The sequence below is a fragment of the Amblyomma mixtum genome, chromosome 1 (assembly GCF_055824585.1).
Source record: "Amblyomma mixtum isolate Tamu chromosome 1, ASM5582458v1, whole genome shotgun sequence".
Lineage (NCBI taxonomy): Eukaryota > Metazoa > Arthropoda > Arachnida > Ixodida > Ixodidae > Amblyomma > Amblyomma mixtum.
Genome location: NC_143012.1, coordinates 199,704,962 through 199,723,652, shown reverse-complemented (window position 1 = coordinate 199,723,652; position 18,691 = coordinate 199,704,962). Strand labels below are relative to the sequence as shown.

Genomic DNA, 18,691 nt, shown 5'->3' with positions numbered 1-18,691 from the left:
TAGCTTTTTGAGTGCACTAATGGCTGATGCCATCAGAAGAGCAATTATTTTGTCTTTGCAGCTGCGACCAAGTATAACTGCCAAAATCTGAAACAAAGAGGACACGACTGTATTCGAACTCCGAGCTGGTTATTTCACTGGCGTAAATTGCAGGCACTGCATAGTATTGCAGGAAGTGAAAAGAACAAAAGCCAAGGAAGACGTTTAACACGGTTACGCTTGCCCATCGACCTAATCGTGCTGAACGTCTTCTATAGCATCTATTCTTTTCTTTTCTTGTAAAACTATGCATCGCCTGCAACTCACTGCAATGTTAAACGATAAGCTAGCACGAACACCAACTGTATGCTGGCTATTTCACCTCTACAGTTATTACAAAGCAAAAGGGAGAAACATATCACCATTGAAGTCAGAGGAGAAGTCCGAAGAGCAACTAGAAAATATTGCCAGGGGTAGTCCGCTGGTTTGTTCTCGCCTTTTATTACCAGCTAACGTGTCTTTCTCACGATTACGTCCTCTGTACTCTTTATACATCAACCATGTTTGAGTTGCTTTATGGGAAGCGTGCGTAGCGTTCGTGTCTGCTGATATTACTGGCTTCTTTTCAATCTGCTCTTCGTGAAATTCGAAATGTTGTGTGCCAGGAATATATGGAGTTATAAATTATTTAAAGTAGGTTAAAAGGGTGCATATAACAGCATTGCAGGAGGAGTGAAACAAAAAACAATGTAGTACAAAAACTGCAGCTAGCTCATGCGTCTAAGTTCGGTTTGGTTTATGGGGGTTTAACGTCCCAAAACAACTAAGGCTATAAGGGACGCCGTAGTGAAGGGCTCCGGAAATTTTGACCACCTGGGGTTTTTTAACGTGCACTGACTTCGGACAGTACACAGGCCTCTAGAATTTCGCCTTCATCGAAATTCGACCGCCGCGGCCGTGGTCGAACCCGCGTCTTTGGGGTCAGCAGCCGAGCGCCATAACCACTGAGCCACCACGGCGGCTTAAGCGTCTTAGTATGTTGTGAAGACAAAGCGCTCGGGACAATCAAATGACCTGCAAGCCTGAAGAGTTGCTTTCATGCGCTTGGAAGAACAAGAGCATTTGGATCGCGCAATATGTGCCTTACGTGCGGAATCTATGCACGGCTGCTCGCGGCCTTCACAATGCAGCAAGGGATCACTTCTTTGTTTCTTGTGCCGCGCTCCCACACAGTGCTAATTCCCCCAAAGTGGGTTTTTCGCAATTAACCCGGTTATTGTTCGCGCCCCGTAACTCGAAATCTGGCTCGTCGGCAGTATGTGTTAGCCCCGATCTGCTTGTGCTGGCATCGGTATTTGGCACAGCGGCCTCGGCTGGCCACTGTAGCAAACTTGACGTCCAGGCGATGTTCGATCACGAAGACGGCGTTTCCGGGGACAGATAGACGCCCGAGATCCTAGTTTTGTGTGAAGACTTTGTAAGATTCCGCGAATGCAAAAGTTGGGGTTCTCGCTTTTAAATTCAAACTTAAGGGCACCCATGTTAGCGACTTACAAACGTGAGCAAAAACAAAGTAAAATATCTTTGATTGGACGCAGTTATACTTGAAGTAGTGTATTTTAAAAATTTTGGTGGACAAAATCATGGTAAATTTTAGCAGCCCACAAAATTAGCGTGTACTAATGCAGCACTTTCGGTCATTCAGTTTGTTGGTTCTGCTGATGGTGAGGGGTGGTTTACTTAGCAGTGGGTCCATTGAATTTTTGCTACACTCAGAGCGAACTTAAAACTTTTTGCTTGGAAGAGTAACGAAGCTTTTATAAAGCTTCCCTCCCACAGCGCTTCTTTTCAAAGGCATCGCAGTTTTCAAAAAGCCGGACGGCTTGACATGCAGCATGTAAGCTTGATTTGGAACAGCGTGGTATTTGCTCTTCATATACAGCAGATCGTGCCTCTAGAGGCTATTGAAGCTTCTGGAGGGCCCCCTCTTGTGACTGGTATCTTATGCGTTGCGGCTGGTCGGGATGCTACAATAAAAACAATACTGCCACGTGTTCGTTCATAATGTGCAAGAGGTGAGACCGAAATGTTAACTGCGTTTTCCGCAATTTATTCGTTGCTGTTTCTCACGCTAACCTCTAAAGCTTACCAAGAAAAACAAACATCGTTTTTCTTTCATTTGCTTTGCCATAGATGCCAAGAAAAACCATTCCAAAAGATTTCGATATCAAAACGAAATTAACCCCACGATAATGCAAAAATAACCCAAACAATAATCCAAACGAAAGGAAATGGTCAAGAACGTATTTTTGTGGAGACAGTTGCTCGGTTTTAAATACTTTTTTATCTTCGCAGTCCCAAAGCAGATGCAGGAGTCCTAACGTAGCCTAAATTAGGAATCGTGGTATCGCTTCCTGCATATATAATCGGTTCACTTTGGGCGGGCTCCTCGTAACAGTGCAGATTTTATCCAGACAATATTAGAGCATGCAAGGCCAATAGGAAGTTTGTAGCAGTATTTCCGTTTTTCGTTTTTTTTTTTTTTGAGGGCGAAAGGTGGTAAGAGTCGGAACACACCGCGCTGTTTTACATTGTAGAAGTTTGTCGTGAAACCCCCGGAAACGCAATTTGGGGACAGCGATTCGATACGAATTTGCGCCTTCCGCTCACGTGACCACACTGAGAGCAACAGAAAAGACCGGCTGACATTCATCAGAAGTGGCTCAGAAGGGCGCGCCGCTCCCCGGAGTAAAGGTCCACGAAACGGCGCAAGCAGAGTCGGCGTCGCTGCTCACGGCACGAGACAGCGAACGTGATTCGAGCCCACCACTTCGTGCGCACCGGCCTCAAAGCCTTGTTGCCTCGATAGACACGAGTTCGGACGCTCATACAGGCGCTACGACCTCCGCTCCTTCCCAAGCCATTTTCCCACCCAAACCGGAGTAACGCGTCCGTCGGCCGTTGCGTAAAGTCCGTTGCGTCATCTCTCACCGCGGCGCGGTCTTCTTGTGGGTTAGAGGCAGCTCGCCGGCCAATTTTCATCACAACTGGGTGGACAGGCGTTCCTATAACCCCGAACAGGTGGTTGCGAAGCAGTTGCTCAACCGCGGAGGCCGATTTCCACGCGCGTTGATGGGCGCTTGCAGTGTTAGGGTCTGCCAGTACGAGACGTGAGCGTCGCTGGAATGTATGCGAGTGGACGCTTGTTCTTTAGGCCATGTCAGGAGAAGCGCGACTGGAGCAAGTGCGGAAGAAAAAAGAAACGCTACTACGGGTCCTGTCACGTTCTGTGAGCAGCATGCCTTGCGGTCGTTCGGCGTCATCCCGGGGCGCAAATCAGCAAGTCGATCGGTTAGAGGCAGGTCGGGCTTCGGTGAATGCACGCAGTGTTGCAATTCGCTTTATACTAGGGTCACAGTCGCAAAATTACAGGGGCTATAGCATCCGTACCGCGGAAACGATGCGGGCACTTAATATTAAGCAATGCATTCGGTGTGTGTACCTTACTTGGAGATAGTCTTACCGCAGACGTGAAAATAAAGTACACCAAAAAACAAAAATATTTATCATGCTCAAAGTAGGTAATTGTACAGACGGACGGACGGACGGACGGATGGATGGGAGCGCCCCCTTTGAAACGGGGTGGTGGCAATTGCCACCATGCTCAGCTTTGCTGTCTTTATTTTCTTTCAACCGTGTTGTCAATTCTCATTAAGATTCGCCATCTTCTTTAACTGCGGTTTCCTACACCTCTAACTTTATGTCACATCTCTGCTTTTCAGCCACCAATCCTCCAATCGGTTTTGCTAAATTCCACTGCAGATTTATTTACATGACCATTGTTCTCTTTAAACCCTAGGGCCTCCAGAAGAGTGAGTTTGACTCCATCGACATCCGGCTGGACACCACCACATTTGAGTATAAGTGTTCAATTGTTTTCACAGATCTACCACACACTGCACATGTATCATCTTCTAAGTTAAATTTCTTTTTGTAGCTGCGCGTTCTAAGACACCCTGACCTAGCTTCAAAAAGTAGTGTACTGCCCCTTGAGTTATCATAGAAAAATTTTTTCCTGAGCTGCCTTTTCCAGTATCTTGCTGTCTTTTCCAGCAATTTCTAGATGATTTCAGCGCCCCAAGTGCCAGATTTTTCCGTCATTTTTTCGGGTATATATATATAGTGGTGACATATTAGAATGAAGCAACTTACCATAGTGCGTTTTTCAGCAAGAAGCGGTGGACACCTTTTTTCTATGTACTCGGAAATGTTCTCACTCAGCGCTCAGTGGAAATGGCATTCGTGAGTTGATATCCGGAGAGAGGGCTAAAAATTTATGCCGGCGCCAAGTCGGCAGATTGACGACGTTTTCATAGAAATATTCAGGATGCTCCATATAGCGAATTTCTCCGACTTGTTTCTGACCTCGTTTGAGGACTTTCTAGGAATTGATTTCAGAGCGGGCAGAAACAAAGGCATACATTTCAAAACTTCTCAACTGATTTCGCAGGGCACAAAAAGAAGTACAGCTTCTTACCAATTTTAATACTTCTCGATGAAGATGATAAATTTTTATGGCATCTATGACAGAAGAGCGCCATGGTTCAATGTTTGTGTTATACTCAAGGTGGGGTCGAAGACCCATTTTCCAAATATTTCACTCTAAAGAAGCTGAGCACCAGGCAGAGGAAAGCTTGTATGTACCCTTTGTATCACCGTTGGGTACCCGGCGGCATTGGGCGCATGCCGCCGGGTATCCAAGTACCCTCCCGCATGCGAGGCGGACGCCTGCTAGGCGGAGTGGCATGTGGACACGCTGCCGCGAGAACGTCGACAAAACGGCGCCGCATTTCCGCCATTACAATTTGTGTGCGCCACGCGTGCCTTCTTGGCGCGCTGGCGTATGTGCGCGCTTAACGCGCGCCGCTCCGCTGATGTATCCACTCGCCCGCTCCGCACCGATGGCCGTAAAAGCGCTCAGCGAAAGCTGTCTAACACTAGGAGCCCTGGGCCGTCGTAGCGACGCTGCTAAGCGGACAGTGGACTTCCGCGCTTTTGTGGATGTTTGCGGGGGACGCTCAGGTGGGGAGCTCGGGGCTTTACTGAGGACTCTCCGCGTAGATCGAGGGCACGCACTGACCTTAGGTTACTGCAACTAAAATAAACTAATGAGGCCTTAATGAAGCGCGGGCTTACAAGAGTGGTGCAAACTACTCGTCGTTACGTGTGCTCGCCGGTTTTGTGATGCTTTCTGGAATTCTTGCTAAGCAGGAGGGCCACGGACTGCAACGTACGTACTGACTTGCGTGCAGATAAAAATGATAATATCCTGGACCGTCAATCGCTTCCAATCATATAGTCAAAATACACTCCCTTGCCATTGAGCTGAAAAGAGGCCACGAAATTAAAAGCGTACCATCTGACGGCACATCGAGTTCCACCTGTGCGTGCGGTTATGTGCTAAGTCTTTAGTGCGGCTACTTTTGTGGCTGCCTTCCTCCTCTGTAACTTTCAGCCCCTTGGTCACTCAGCCTTAAGTGTGGGCGAATGAAGTACGTTCGTACCAACACGACGGGCGATCTTCTTCAGTTGATGCGAAATGTTTTGGGCGTATAGGGCACAGCCAAAGCTTTCTCTTCGCCTTTCTCGTCTATTTTCTCAATCAAGTTTCAGCCAGTATGGATGGCTTTTCTTCTCTTTTTACATAATCACACGGCAAATCATCAACAAAGGGTACCACCCAACGCAAAATCGGCACACTTGCTCTTGAAGGCTGGTTTCTTATGTGTTTTACAGTGTAGAATGACCTTAATGTAACAAATTACCAAGCACCAGTACATGTTGTGTAGTGAGGAGAGCCTTTTCATTACTCCTAAATGATGCTTCATTTCTCTTTCTTTCCTCCTCAGTAATAGGTCTCGAGATGCCTTTGAAACAAAAACGTCGGTTAATATCACGTTTTGACATTTTTCGAAGTGCTAAAACAACAAGGACGCAGAGGGAACAGACAGGGACGAGCGCTCGTCCCTGTCTGTTTCCTCTGCGTCCTTGTTGTTTTAGCGCTTCGAAAAATGTTAAAACTGCCCCAACTAGCCCGATCCGCTACCCTTAATATCACGCTTGCATGTATTAGAGTGCTCATACCTGTATTTTACTGGCGGCGGCTATGGTCACCAACGTGAGTTTCCCCGGGCGATGAGAGGTAACATTACTTCAAAACCAGAAATTCTTTGTTGCCTTTGAGGGACCGGGCGCAAGCTGTTGCTTTGTGTTTCTGTTGTTGCACTGGCTTGGACATCGATGACTGAGAGAACACGACGAAGGATTTCACTTGCCGGGTGAGCTTCTTCGGCACCACTTCCGTCTGAAAAGAAATTGCCCACTGTTTATGTCACGAATGACGAGGAACGACTTCATGGGGTGGGTTCAGCGCATTCTTTTCAATGACAAATGTTTAACGCGCATAGAAAGGGACCAGTCTTAGTCGCAGCAAGAAAATTATGGCAGAATACAGGGAGCGCAGAGTCTGTTATTAGTTGTTTTCCTTTTTTCTACCATGTTTGGGTTCTATGCTCACCAGAGAAGCAATAACAAATAAACATTTTATTAAAGCGCAGTTGCGTCTATGCGTTGTCTTCGTGCGCCTTCCGGTAGAGATGCTATTCTCAGAATGATTTCAACCTGAAAACTCGCCCAGCAACATAACTTGCTCGAGAAACAGGCTGAACAAGAAAAGATTTGATGACTAGACTTCTGAACTACAGTATACTTCGTGCAGAAGGACAAGGCACGATATTTTTCTTCCAAGCTCAAATTGTGGCAAATTTATACCTAGCTTCACATACACGTAATGCTACCTGTAAGCTTTTATTTTGAAGGGATAAAATGTGCCAAGCTAATTCGGCTGATTTCGAGTGAACACGCATATCATAGGCATACTCTAATTTCGATTATCTCATATTCATCTATTTTGTACGCCCACTAAGCTCGAGGCAGAAAATTTGGCTTGAGTTTTAGTCCACTTCTCATTGAGAACCTTTTCAACTCCTTCCAGTTGCATAAGCATTGATATTCTTTAAATACAAGGTGGACAGCTAAATTTCATTTCGTTTACAGCATTCCCAGGCTTCTGTCTAGTTACAGTGGGAAAGTAGCACTATAGGGAAGTGGACTACCTTGAAAAATTGCACCAGGAAACACTTCACGGATAGACTCTAACTATTGATGATACTCTCACCGCTCGTCTCGACCAGAGCGGAACACACCCGAGAGAGAGGGCCCATATACTCACGTTCACATTTGCATAACAACTCGCATCGCTTTCAGCCTGATGCCGGTGCGAAGGAACAACTCGGTTCTCAGGTACTAGCGCGTGTCACGGCAGGCGGTCGCGCGTGATCACACTCCGGTCAGGAAGCTTCAACTACTCCGTACACGGAAAAGGAAGTAGGAATTAATAATGTGCGGAGCGGGCGGTCACTTGCACTCGTGCAGCACAGGGAGGGCGGCGAAGGGGAAGCGGAGCCAGCTTTAACCATGAATAATTAATATTCTTGGCAGCGTGGCCCCAAATGTGAACAAGAGAATGGTATACTTCGCTCTTAACTGTAGCGATAACCGACGACCCCGGCTTCTTGTTTCAGTCCCGCCTCGCTTCTAAGAAGTTGCACCATACCTCGCCTCAGCGCATTTGCATTTTTTTTTGCACTAGTTAACAGGAGTGATCGAAAAAAAAAAGAATTGGAGGACGCTTAAGCCTCGTCTTAAGAGCAGACGCGATAGAGCCTTTTCCTTCTTTTTTTAATTTTTTCTCATTACTATAACATCAGTGCACATCCCCAACACACTTTACTGTCATACATACCCCAACGCGTTTACTTGGTGCGCTACTAACACGGTTTATTTTTTTATTTACTATAAGACCTGTGCACATCTACAACACATCTGACTCTCATACCAACCCCAACGAGTTCACTTGGTGCCCCTCTAACACTCTTGAACCAAAGGCCGTTTGCGACAGTTTACAATTGTTATAATCTTGACTGTGACGCTCCAGGATTTGAACTGAAAAGAAATCGCTGGTGTGAAATGGAGGCTTCAACAGTTGTTTGACGCTAAAGGCTGCAGGGCTGCCCGTATTTGGTATCGCGCCAATTGCACCTTGCACTCTGAGGAACCGACTCGTCATGCATTGCTTGATGAGCGCTGTCATGCGGTTGCGAAAAGAATATCAGCAGTTTATTTTGGTACTGCCTTGGTGACTAGCACGGATTTAATATAAGCGCAATTCGAGAAATACTGTGCGTCTCTCTTTTTCTGCTTCCTCCCAAGCCTCAGATACTGGGGGTGTGGCGAGCTTCAACTTCCTTGTGAAGCCGCTTTCAGAGGTCGGGTGTCCGACAATAAGTAGACCTTTATCTACAGGGGAACTAGAAGATGCCATTGATCAGTTACCGCCTTTAGAGACACCAGGGCCTGGTGGTTTTTCTAGAGATTTTGCAAAGCTTTATGCCCCTCTTGAGTCCCATTCCACTTAATATTCTAACCGCTAGTCCGGATATCGGAGTTTAGCCGCAGACGTTTACAAAGAGACATCTTGTTTACATACTAAACAGCACCGATAAAAAAAATTGCAATATGTAGGGGGCTATAGGCCCGTTACGCATTCCAATACGGAATATAAGATTCTTGCAAAAGTCTTGGCGAATCGCATGCGGTTTGCAATGTCCTTTTTCATTACACCTCATCAGACGTGTAGTTTGAGTGGCCGTTCCATTTAAACTAAACCGCATGTTGTTGCGCGAACAGTTCTGCAGTTTTGTAGTAACCCTCAGAAACTACTGTCAATGCTTCAAATAGGTCTTGAGAAGGTCTTTGATCGTGTCCGGCACAATTTTTTGTTCTCACTTTTACAGCACGCTAATGTTGGTTCAGTTGTCCACGACGGAATTCGTCTTTGGTGCACTAATTTCTCCAGCCGCTTGATTGTGAGTGGTTCGCTTTCAAAACCCGTATCGACCTCTTTGTCGGTCATACAGGGGTGTCCGCTGTCGCCACTTCTGGTTGAACTCTACTTACAGCCTCTATGCGTGAGCATTCTGCTGAGTACTGACATCTGAGGCTTCTGTATCCTTGACACTGAGATAAAACTATTAGCTTGTGCAGATGATCTAGCTTTCTCGTGCGGAGATAAGCCTAAGCTTAGCATAGTTGAAGTTGTTCACTTAACCGAGCAGTTTGGCACAATTTCGACTGCCAAATGAGCCGTTCCAAGAGTTGCGTTCTCTGGTTTGGATTAAGGAGATCTTCGCGGTTATCGTGTAGTACCATTTGTATATTAGCGACAGGCATTTTTAATGTTGATAAAAAAGCATTTGGCCGGACCACGAATAACTTGGCAAGCCCTAAAACTACCATGCACATATCGCCCACTCTGTTTTTAAGCCAAACAGTCAACAACAATAACAAACTAAACTAAATGTAACGTAAACTCCATTGGAAATGGTTCAGAAAAATGCCACTCGCTTCATTGTTTCAAACTATAACCAAACAGCAAGCATCGGTGCCATGAAATCTAGCCTTAACTTACCATCCTTGTCATCACGTCGCAAAATTCTTCGCCTGTACCTTTTTAACAAATTATTCTATCACCCGCAGTTTCATGCCGAACTTATCTCACCCCCTCAGTACGTATCGCCGAGACATTCATAAGGTTGGCATCCCTTTCTGCAGATCAAAAACTTTTTTCCAGTCATTCGTACCACGCACATCGAATGAGTGGAATCGCCTTCCTTCTTCGACGGCCACCTTCACCGATCATCAATTATTCAAGAATGTTATAGCTAACATTGTCTAACTAGGATTCATTTTATACTGTGTTATCGTTTTTTTTTCCTTTTTTTCTATTTCCTGAACGCCCTAGCTAATAATGTATGTGTAGAAGTCATCTTTGCATGCATTGTCTGTTTCATTAACTTCTGTTTGTTGATTACATTTCTGTGTTTTGTAACCACTCCCCTCTGTAATGCCGTAATGGCCCTGAGGGTATAATAAATAAAAAAAAACTGCAACGTAATCCCTATAGCGGATCGTTTGAAATGGCCGAAACGACGTTTTATGAAAAAGAATTTAACACTTTGTGAAAGGCATACTTTATTTCGTGGTGGAAGTCACTGTGTTTGGTCCGTGTTGTACGACACGTGACTTTCGATGGTCGAAAATACATAAGCGTTCTCGAAAGAAAGGTGGTACGTAAAAGATAAACTGGCTCCTGGAATCAAGTTATTACTGGCGCGAACCATCGGTTTATCCCACCTTCATCTTGGAAGCGGGCTGAGTGGGTGAGGGAACAAACGCGGGTTAATGACTATAGTCATCCCACTGGCAGGTTAAAGGCAATGGACCTGGAAAAGCTTATTGCTGAGTGGTTGCCCACTTTGGGCGTAGAAGACGTCCATCAACTGACGGCAAAACTGCGGGAATGTGGTGTGCAGTGCTTAGAGCATCTTCAGTACATCGAAGAAAACGACTTGATGTTTCTCAACCCTGTGAACAGGAGAATGCTTCTCCAGAGGATGAAGGCACATACGTCTGTCCCACAAGCTCCGAGTTCATCAATGGACACAGAAGCCTGCAGTGTTGCTGCTCCGGAAGAAATGATAATTCCATGGAATGCGTTTCCAGCCCAGCTGATCAAGTCGTGTGAAGAAGGTAAAAGGCCACAAAAGCAAGATTTAAATGAAATGGTAAGAATCATGAGCAGCAAGATACTTGAGATCACACCGAAACCTGGACGGAAAGTTCTAAGAAGTGTCACAAGTGAAATTATTGGGAGATACCCGAACAGCTTTCAGGATTCGCTTAACGGAACTGTCATCGCAAGTGGATTAGAAAGCTTACTCTGGAAATTGGAAAATTGTATCAATAACAAAAAGCGAGCAAGCTGCAGGCGCACTCGTTCTCCAAGTCCAGATGACTTGGAGGAACCACAACTGAAGAAGACAAGTGTGCGGAGAGACTCGTATGGATGCGTGTCTTGGGAGCCCAAGTTACCCGATGGAGAAACTACTGAACGGCAGGAGGAAAAGAAAGCTTCTTTACTGGAGCAGTTCAGGCTTTCATTTCGGAACGAAGTGCTTATCACTCGGCTGATGTCAGGAACCTATGCTTCACAGCGACTGCTGATCAACAAATCAAGAAGCATAATGGATATCAAGCAAAACTGGCCATTTCTGTTTGAAGAGCGGCATCTGAATTCGCACGTCAACATCCTGCTGGGCTTTAATATGTCAGACGCTTTTGACAAGAACCTGCAAACTGTTGGAAGGCAGCTTTTTCGATATGCCCACAGCCAGGTAAAAAGGGAAAATGTCAAAAAGTGCTTGAAGGAAATAGAGACATCCAAGACTGAGAGAAGGTCGGCTGCAGCTGAATACGAAGGCACCCCACTGCTGTTACTTGCTTTACTGGATGAAGAGGAAGACCTCTTCTACAAAGTTTTGGAGGTAAGCGTTATGATTAGTTGAACTCTTGCATAAATGTCTACAGTAACAAGGCTCTATTAATTGGAATAATAAAGCCACAAAAATGCATGTCATCACACTTCTTTTGATACTGCCATCCATGTTGTTCAGCCAGGCCGCTCGACTTTTCTGCGTGTCATAATCAAAGTATGTCTGCATTTTGAGCCACTTCTTTCTAGTCGACAGTGGATGTTGTTATGGAACTTCAGTAGCTAGAGAAGTAACAGATTAAAATTGTGCAGTGAACTACGTGATGTTTTCAGTTTTCTAGGCTTTCTCAGTGCTTCTATTCAGGCATTAACTTACATATTAACAATGTCTATCTACATTGTGCGATAACCATAAATTTAAATCAGCTGTTGTAAAGGCTACTGCTGTAACACATACTATGCCCTTACCATGAAGGAGACGGCTGCCGATGAGGACCTGGGAGACCTACCCTGCTCACCATTCATCTGTGCTAAAGGTAGTGCTTTTAATTTATGCAATGACAGTCACATCATAACAGTACCATATTTGTGCAGGATGCAGCTTTCTCACTGCGAAGACCTTTACCGTCACCATTGACGGCCAGCCAGTTTTTGAGGCATCCACTGCAGCGAAGGCCTTCAAGATGATGTTCGTGTCTCACTTTGCCTTCAACATTGAATACCAGTTCGATACGAGCCGGACCATGGAGTTCACCCAAAGGTAAGAACAGGCTCTGTTCTTTTGCCAATAGTTTTCTTTGGGTACTTTAGCTAAAGTGAACCATCTATTTTGTAGAACTGTGTGCTTCTTCCTAACAACAATTCAGTGAGCTGAAGAAGTGTGCGCCATAAAGAGCAACATTCCTGTGACGGGCCAAACAAAGGCTGATATTTTTTTATTGCATTCAGATTTTATTTGACTTTGGGGAAGAAAAGGGACTCCTTGAAGTGAAGGCCGCTGCATGCAGCAGACAACTTGTCTCGAAATGAAAGTTGTATGATATAACTGTGGTCTTGAAAGTAAAGCTAAAACTGATTTGTTTTCCAGGGCCATCGCTGGAATAAACCCAGCCAGGGGCACGAAAACTGAGAAAACAGAGAAGAAACAGCACTCTCTCTCACCAAAGGTCGCCGCACTCATTAGGGCACTTGCCGAGTATGACTTTTAGTAACATTTTATTACTTCGCTTGCTGAATAAGACATTTAGCTGCATTTTAATCAATCACGAATGGAAATAAACGTTTCACTAGTTTTATTGCATCAGTATGGGCCTAGCATGGTCCAAGGTGAATTGAGGGTCCGCTACAAGAACAATGTAAACTAAGGAAAGCGAGAGTTGTACCAAGAATTTGTTTTCTGCTGCAAGTATGTCATCTGTAAAACAGTTTTCTGGACAATAAAGAAGGTGTAGAAAAAGCAACTGATATTTCCTGCTTTTTTATTGAATATTTCTGTGAAACAGCAAAAAAATAATTCCAACAATGCAGGAAAAATATATATGGAGAACAGAAAGTAATATATATTTTCTGCATTTTTCAGGAGCTTTCTGTGCGGTGAAACATATTTGTGTGAAATCACAGAGAGTTTGTGAGAACTAAAACAAATATTCACAGAAACTTTCTGTGCGGTGAGAACATATTTGTGTGAAATCACAGAAAGTTTGTGAGAACAAAAACAAATATTCACAGAAACTTTCTGTGCGGTGAAAACACATTTCCGTGAAATCACTGAAAACTTTCAAAACACAAAACAGAAAATTACAGAATATTTCTGCACAATGAAAAAACATGTTTTCGTGAAATGACCGAAACGTTCTAGAACGGAAAACAGATAATCACAGATATTTTCTGGCAGGAAAGCTGCCAGACTTTTTCTGTTATTTAACACATAAATTTTTTACAGTGTACCTAGTCGAAGTCAACAGGAAGATATGGGCTTGGCCAGGGCATGCAATGAGAAGGCGATATAACCGCTGGTCCTTAAGGATGACGGAGTGGGCTCCAAGAGAAGGCGAGCCTATGAGGAGGCAGAAAGTTAAGTGGGTGTATGATATTAAGAAATTTGCGGGGATACGGTGGCCGCAGCTGGCAAAGGACAGGCTTGATTGGAGATATATTGGAGTGGCCTTTGCCCTGCAGTGGGTGTATTCAGGCTGATGGTGATGATGATTGTTATCTGGGATAATCTCATATTTTTACTGCAAATTATATGGCGTTATTATTCCTTGAGCCCCCGCCAAATGACTGTCTCAAATCTTGATAACCTCCTACCCTACCCTCCTATGCCTTCCCTCCCTTGCGCCAGCTGTGGCTACTTTGTCCCGCGAACATTCCAATTTATTCGCGCACCTGACGCTCTGCCGTCTCCTGCTATACGTTTGACTTACCTTAGAAGTGGCTACTTTACCTTTAACGGCTGTCGGTTATCTTGCTTTCGCATGAATGCTGTGCTGCTGTCCATTTCATATTCTTTTTTTTTTTCGACTGAGATGTCATTCAGTCGCGTTGGTTTCCTGACCCACTGTGCTCTTTTCAGGTCTCTCAACGTCATATTGACTCAAAGCTTTTAATGGTTGTTTGTTCATTCATGAAAGCTGCTGAAAAATGGCTTTATTGTTTTGTTTGCGATGCAAAACGTGACCAGGTTTATCTCGACGGATTGCACCCAGGCGGAGCCGATTGTATTTTGTTCCAGGCTGTTGAGGTTACTTTGCGCGCCGTATCTCGAAACCTGTTTGTGAGCTTTAAGCGCCCATTCTTATGGACCACAACGAGTGCGCTTGTTGCTTTCATTGCCGCCGAATCATTCAGTTATTCGTGGGCTTGAGTCAGCCAAATAAAGTGTTTCTTTCATAAGCCCTTTTCGTTGTGTTCCTGGCTGCGCCACTGCCGCCAACACTACGTGACAATGTCAAATTTTTCTTTATACTGACTGACCTCAATTAAGGTTCACTTTTTTTTGTTAGCTTCAATATTTCTGCCCCAGAGGTAAGTAGTTGTCTGATCTAGCTATGATACGAAGCGTTTTACCTACGACGGTCTGCGATTTATTAAAGCAAGCTTTTTAAATTATACGAGCGTTGCTTTCGGCACAGCTTTGACAGCAGTGTAGCGCATGAGAATAAAACTAACATGTGCTAACTTGTAAGCTCGTTAATTAATATTAAACTGTTCACTTTTCGCACTCCAGTTGAGCCTACTTGTAACGGACCTGACGGTCGCGCGGATTGCGTTCGTTATATCCGAGGCTTGTAGTAAGTGGGCTTCTCATTTCAGAGGCTAAAATACGAAGTCGTACGTGCCATGTGTTTATTTCTCACATAAGTTCCTTATGAGCGTCGGTTTCTTGAATACAACAATTCCTAAGACTTAAAGAGGGGTCACAATTTATGTTCCAAATATTCAGCTGTTTTAAGAACACGATATAACTAATCTTGGGTACAGCGTTCACGAATACTAGTGGCAGGTCGGCCTCCTCGTCAGCGTAGTCAGATTCTCGGTTGTCGGACAGCGCACAGTGGCTTCAACAGTGCATGACTTCTCGATACACGCGTCATGATCCCAACTAGCGAAGTCATCACAGGCGAATTTATGTCCACCCATCAGTGCATAAAAAACGCGTTGCCACCAAGCCACATGCGTCTGATCACGCGGATGTTTAAGTGCTCTCAGCTGTTCCTTGGCGCGTAAAGCATGATTTACGGAAGTAGTTCCTGATGCACTCAGCAGTCAGTCCCACCCGCGTGGTCTTAACCATTTCGCCAGCAGCGAATAAATATATCCTAATCAGATCATAGCAATATGATGTTGGAAATCTCGAACATCTGAATAACGCCCGTCTCTGGTGGCTGTATTTTGCACTTGGCATTTGGTGGCGAGAACAAATTTGTCACGACAGCCAGGGAAGGCGACACGTCATCAGTATCAACATAATCAGCTTGACTACTCCCACTGCAAGCCAAATGCATTTGCCGTATCTCTGCAATTAACCCAATCCTGTGCCAGCTGTGGCCACGCTGTCCCCGCAAACTTCTCAAGACACGTTTATACCGCGACGTAACCAGCGCGCGCTCGCACGCGAGCGGCACAGCGGGTCAAGTTGGCAGAAGCGTGGCACACTACACTATTATGGAGGCGCTCGACCACTGGCGCTCTCGATGGCTTCCGGGGCACGGAATGGAACCGTCTTCATTTCGAGCCCAGCGCGCCGGTCGCCACCGCAGCCGGTATACTGTATAACTCTATGGCTGCAGCCAAACCAGACAGGCTCCTCCTCTCCTCAGGGCTGTGCTTGGCCGCAGCCAAACCGGACAGGCTCCTACTCTGCTAAGGGCAGTGCTCTTTCGCGAATCTACGATAGATGGCACGTCGAACGCTCTGCGCATGCATTTCTCCAGGGGCAGCCGCAGCGCAGCGTCACAGCGGTTGCACAGAAAGAGGAACGTGTTTGCGCCTGGCACGGCATCGCCAGCCTCAAGTGACCGACCACCACCGGCGCTGACCCACATGCCGAAAACATCGGAGTATAAACGCGCGTATTTCATCCGCCCACCTAACCTTCTGCCGCCCCCCGCTACGCTCGCTATCTCTTCGAATCCAGTCCGTTACCCTTAACGACAACAAGTTAGTTATCTTGCCTTCGCATTACACGCCCTGCTGAAGCCCATTTCTTCCTCCTGATTTCGACTAGGATGTCGTTAACCCGCGTTTGTTTTCTGATCCACTCTGCCCTCTTCTTGTCAGTTAACGTTACATTTATCATTGCTTTCGATAGCTCGCTGTGTTGTCCTTAACTTAATCTAGATCGTTTTCGTTAGCCTAAAGGATTCCGCCTTTATGCCCCATGGGTGGATACCAGTAAGAGGCCGCTGTTATATACTTTTCTGTCGAGAGATAATGGTTCCCTGCTAAGGTCTTGTGAAAGATCGCAGTATCAATAAATAAATAAAAGAAACTACCAGTCATGGTCGGAGAGAACCTGCCAAATACGCTCCACCCCATTATAATTTTTCCAGCTATTTAACTCTTGTGATCTGGATCTGCGGTCACTACCTGCCCTAAGTAGAAGTATGCCCATACCACGTCCAGCACCTCACTACAAATTGTAAACCGGTGTTCCCTTCCGAGAGCGTTGAACATTAGTTTGGCTTTCCGCATTTTTATTTTTCGAGCTACCGTTGAGCTCTGCCTAAGTTATTGACCATGCTTTGCAATTCATTTCCTGTCATCCGCGAATCGAAGATTACCAAGGTATTCTTCACTATCTGGTATTCCGAAGTATTCCGAATCCAGGCCTCAGACTACCTCCTGTAAACTGGCGCTGAATAGCATTGGCGAGATAATGTCTTCATGCCTGACACCCTTCTTTACTGGAATTGTATTGATCACTGTGTGGAATATTACGATGTCATTGTAGCGGTAACAGATATCTTCCAGTATTTTTACATAGTCGCGCAATTTTTTATTGACTTTTATGGGTCGCCATGTTCCTTTCCGGGGTGGCGTCACGGGCGCCCGGAGATGCCGTTGCTTTGGTTTATTGGGGTTTAAAGTCCCAAAGCGACACAGGCTGTGAGAGACACCGTAGTGAAGGGCTCAGGAAATTTCGACCACCTGGTGTTCTTTAACCTGCACTGACATCGCACAGTACACGGTCCTCTAGAATTTCGCCTTATCGAAATTCAGCCGCCGCAGCCGGGATCGAACCCGCGTCTTTCAGGTCAGCAGCCGAGCGCCATAACCACTGAGCCACCGCGGCGGGGCGAGATGCCGTTGCATCTCTGCGCTTACCGGAAGCGTGAGTTTTTCTACGCGGGGCGAGTTTACGGTGCCTCCTCCTTCATTCTAACCGAGTTACGCCACCACACTCTTAAAAAAAAGTTAGCAAAAAGTTAGTAAATGGGTAGGAAAAAGGTAGTAACTCCAGCGGTTACTAACTCTGACTTCGTTTTACTACTTTTTGCTGACTACTTACTACCCTCTTCAAAGTATGGTTAGTAAAAGTAGCCCTTGCTACCTTTTTACTAACTGTAGTCGCCAGTTACTACCTAGTTGGTAACCGTTCCTTTTACCCCAAAATAAAGTCAAAATAAAGTCAAAGAATGTAACTGACGCAGACTGTCATGCCAATAAATTGGTTTTGTAATTAAACATTTCTGCAGGGGCATGCGGTTAGGTAGATTAAGCTGTTTCTACAATATCAACTTCAAAATTAAATCTGATATCCTAGCTCAACCGGTACGACCACCTATCCCGTAAATGCGAGCTTGATTTACGGAGTATATAAGCCTGAGGAAGATTTCTCTCCATGTGCACGCGCAGTGCGCGAGTGTGACTCTTCCTGATTTGTGCTTTGTGATTAGTGATGCTTTGTGATTTGTGCTAAGGTTGTTGATGCCATAATCTCGCATAATTTCTACATGTAATGCGCGGTAAGCTTAAACCTAAGTGTCTGATTTACTGCCAGCACGTTCTGATAGCTCTGTCTGCATTCCGGAATTAGTCAAATTGACTGTGAAGATTTTTTATTTTTCGAGTACGCACTAATTTGACAAGCCACGCCAGCACACCGTACGAAGAACCTAGCAGCATATGTGAGTTTCTATTCATTTTCTTAGTAAATACTACTAGCTTCCCGTTACTAACTGCGGGTAGCAGCCGTTACTAACTCAATGGGTTAGTAACTGTTACTAACCTCCCCGTTACTAACTGCAGTTACTAACAGGGTAGTAACATATGTGACAACCAGTTACTACCTCAAAGTTAGCAAGTACTACTACCTTTTTTCTAAGAGTACACGGTCGTTCGTTGTATCTGAGACGCAGTACTATTGCCCTAATGCATATTTTGAGGGTAACACCACCCTCGTTCGTAATAAGCAAGAGTTCGTTATAACTGCGGCCGTTGTAAGTGGGCTAGAGAGCATAATTTTGCCTCCTTATTTATTGAGAGGTGCATAGCCCCTCGTATGTAATTCTCCACATACCAGCTTTCAGGATTTCGAAAGCGCAGTTACCCTCTGCCATGTGGCCGAACAAATTTTGCATACGTCTCGCCTGTATACATGGACTTTTTGTAAGCTTTCAGGAGAAGCGACCCCTCCAGTGCACGCAACTCGTCGTAACAGCGAAACGTCTTTGGGCCACAGCTCAGGGGGTAACTGCGTTTTTGAAGTTCTAAAAACTGATATAGATATTACTTATGGTAAGTTACACGCCTCTC

General features: G+C 45.3%; 1 protein-coding gene across 1 annotated transcript; it reads left to right on the top strand.

The window, feature by feature from the left end:
* Window positions 1-11,129: 11,129 nt before the first annotated feature.
* Window positions 11,130-12,639, top strand: LOC149370522 (uncharacterized). The gene is made up of 4 exons (XM_089583488.1): window positions 11,130-11,483; window positions 11,907-11,967; window positions 12,026-12,191; window positions 12,519-12,639. The coding sequence occupies exons 1-4, from the start codon at window positions 11,130-11,132 to the stop codon at window positions 12,637-12,639; spliced, it is 702 nt and encodes a 233-aa protein (XP_089439614.1).
* The last annotated feature ends 6,052 nt before the right edge of the window (window positions 12,640-18,691 follow it).

Excerpts from the sequence above, each read along its gene's own strand:
- LOC149370522 (XM_089583488.1), top strand. The coding sequence starts at position 11,130 with ATGTCAGGAACCTATGCTTCACAGCGACTGCTGATCAACAAATCAAGA. Across the intron at positions 11,968-12,025 it reads ACCATTCATCTGTGCTAAAG|GATGCAGCTTTCTCACTGCG; the intron begins GTAGTGCTTTTA and ends ATATTTGTGCAG. Across the intron at positions 12,192-12,518 it reads ACCATGGAGTTCACCCAAAG|GGCCATCGCTGGAATAAACC; the intron begins GTAAGAACAGGC and ends TTTGTTTTCCAG.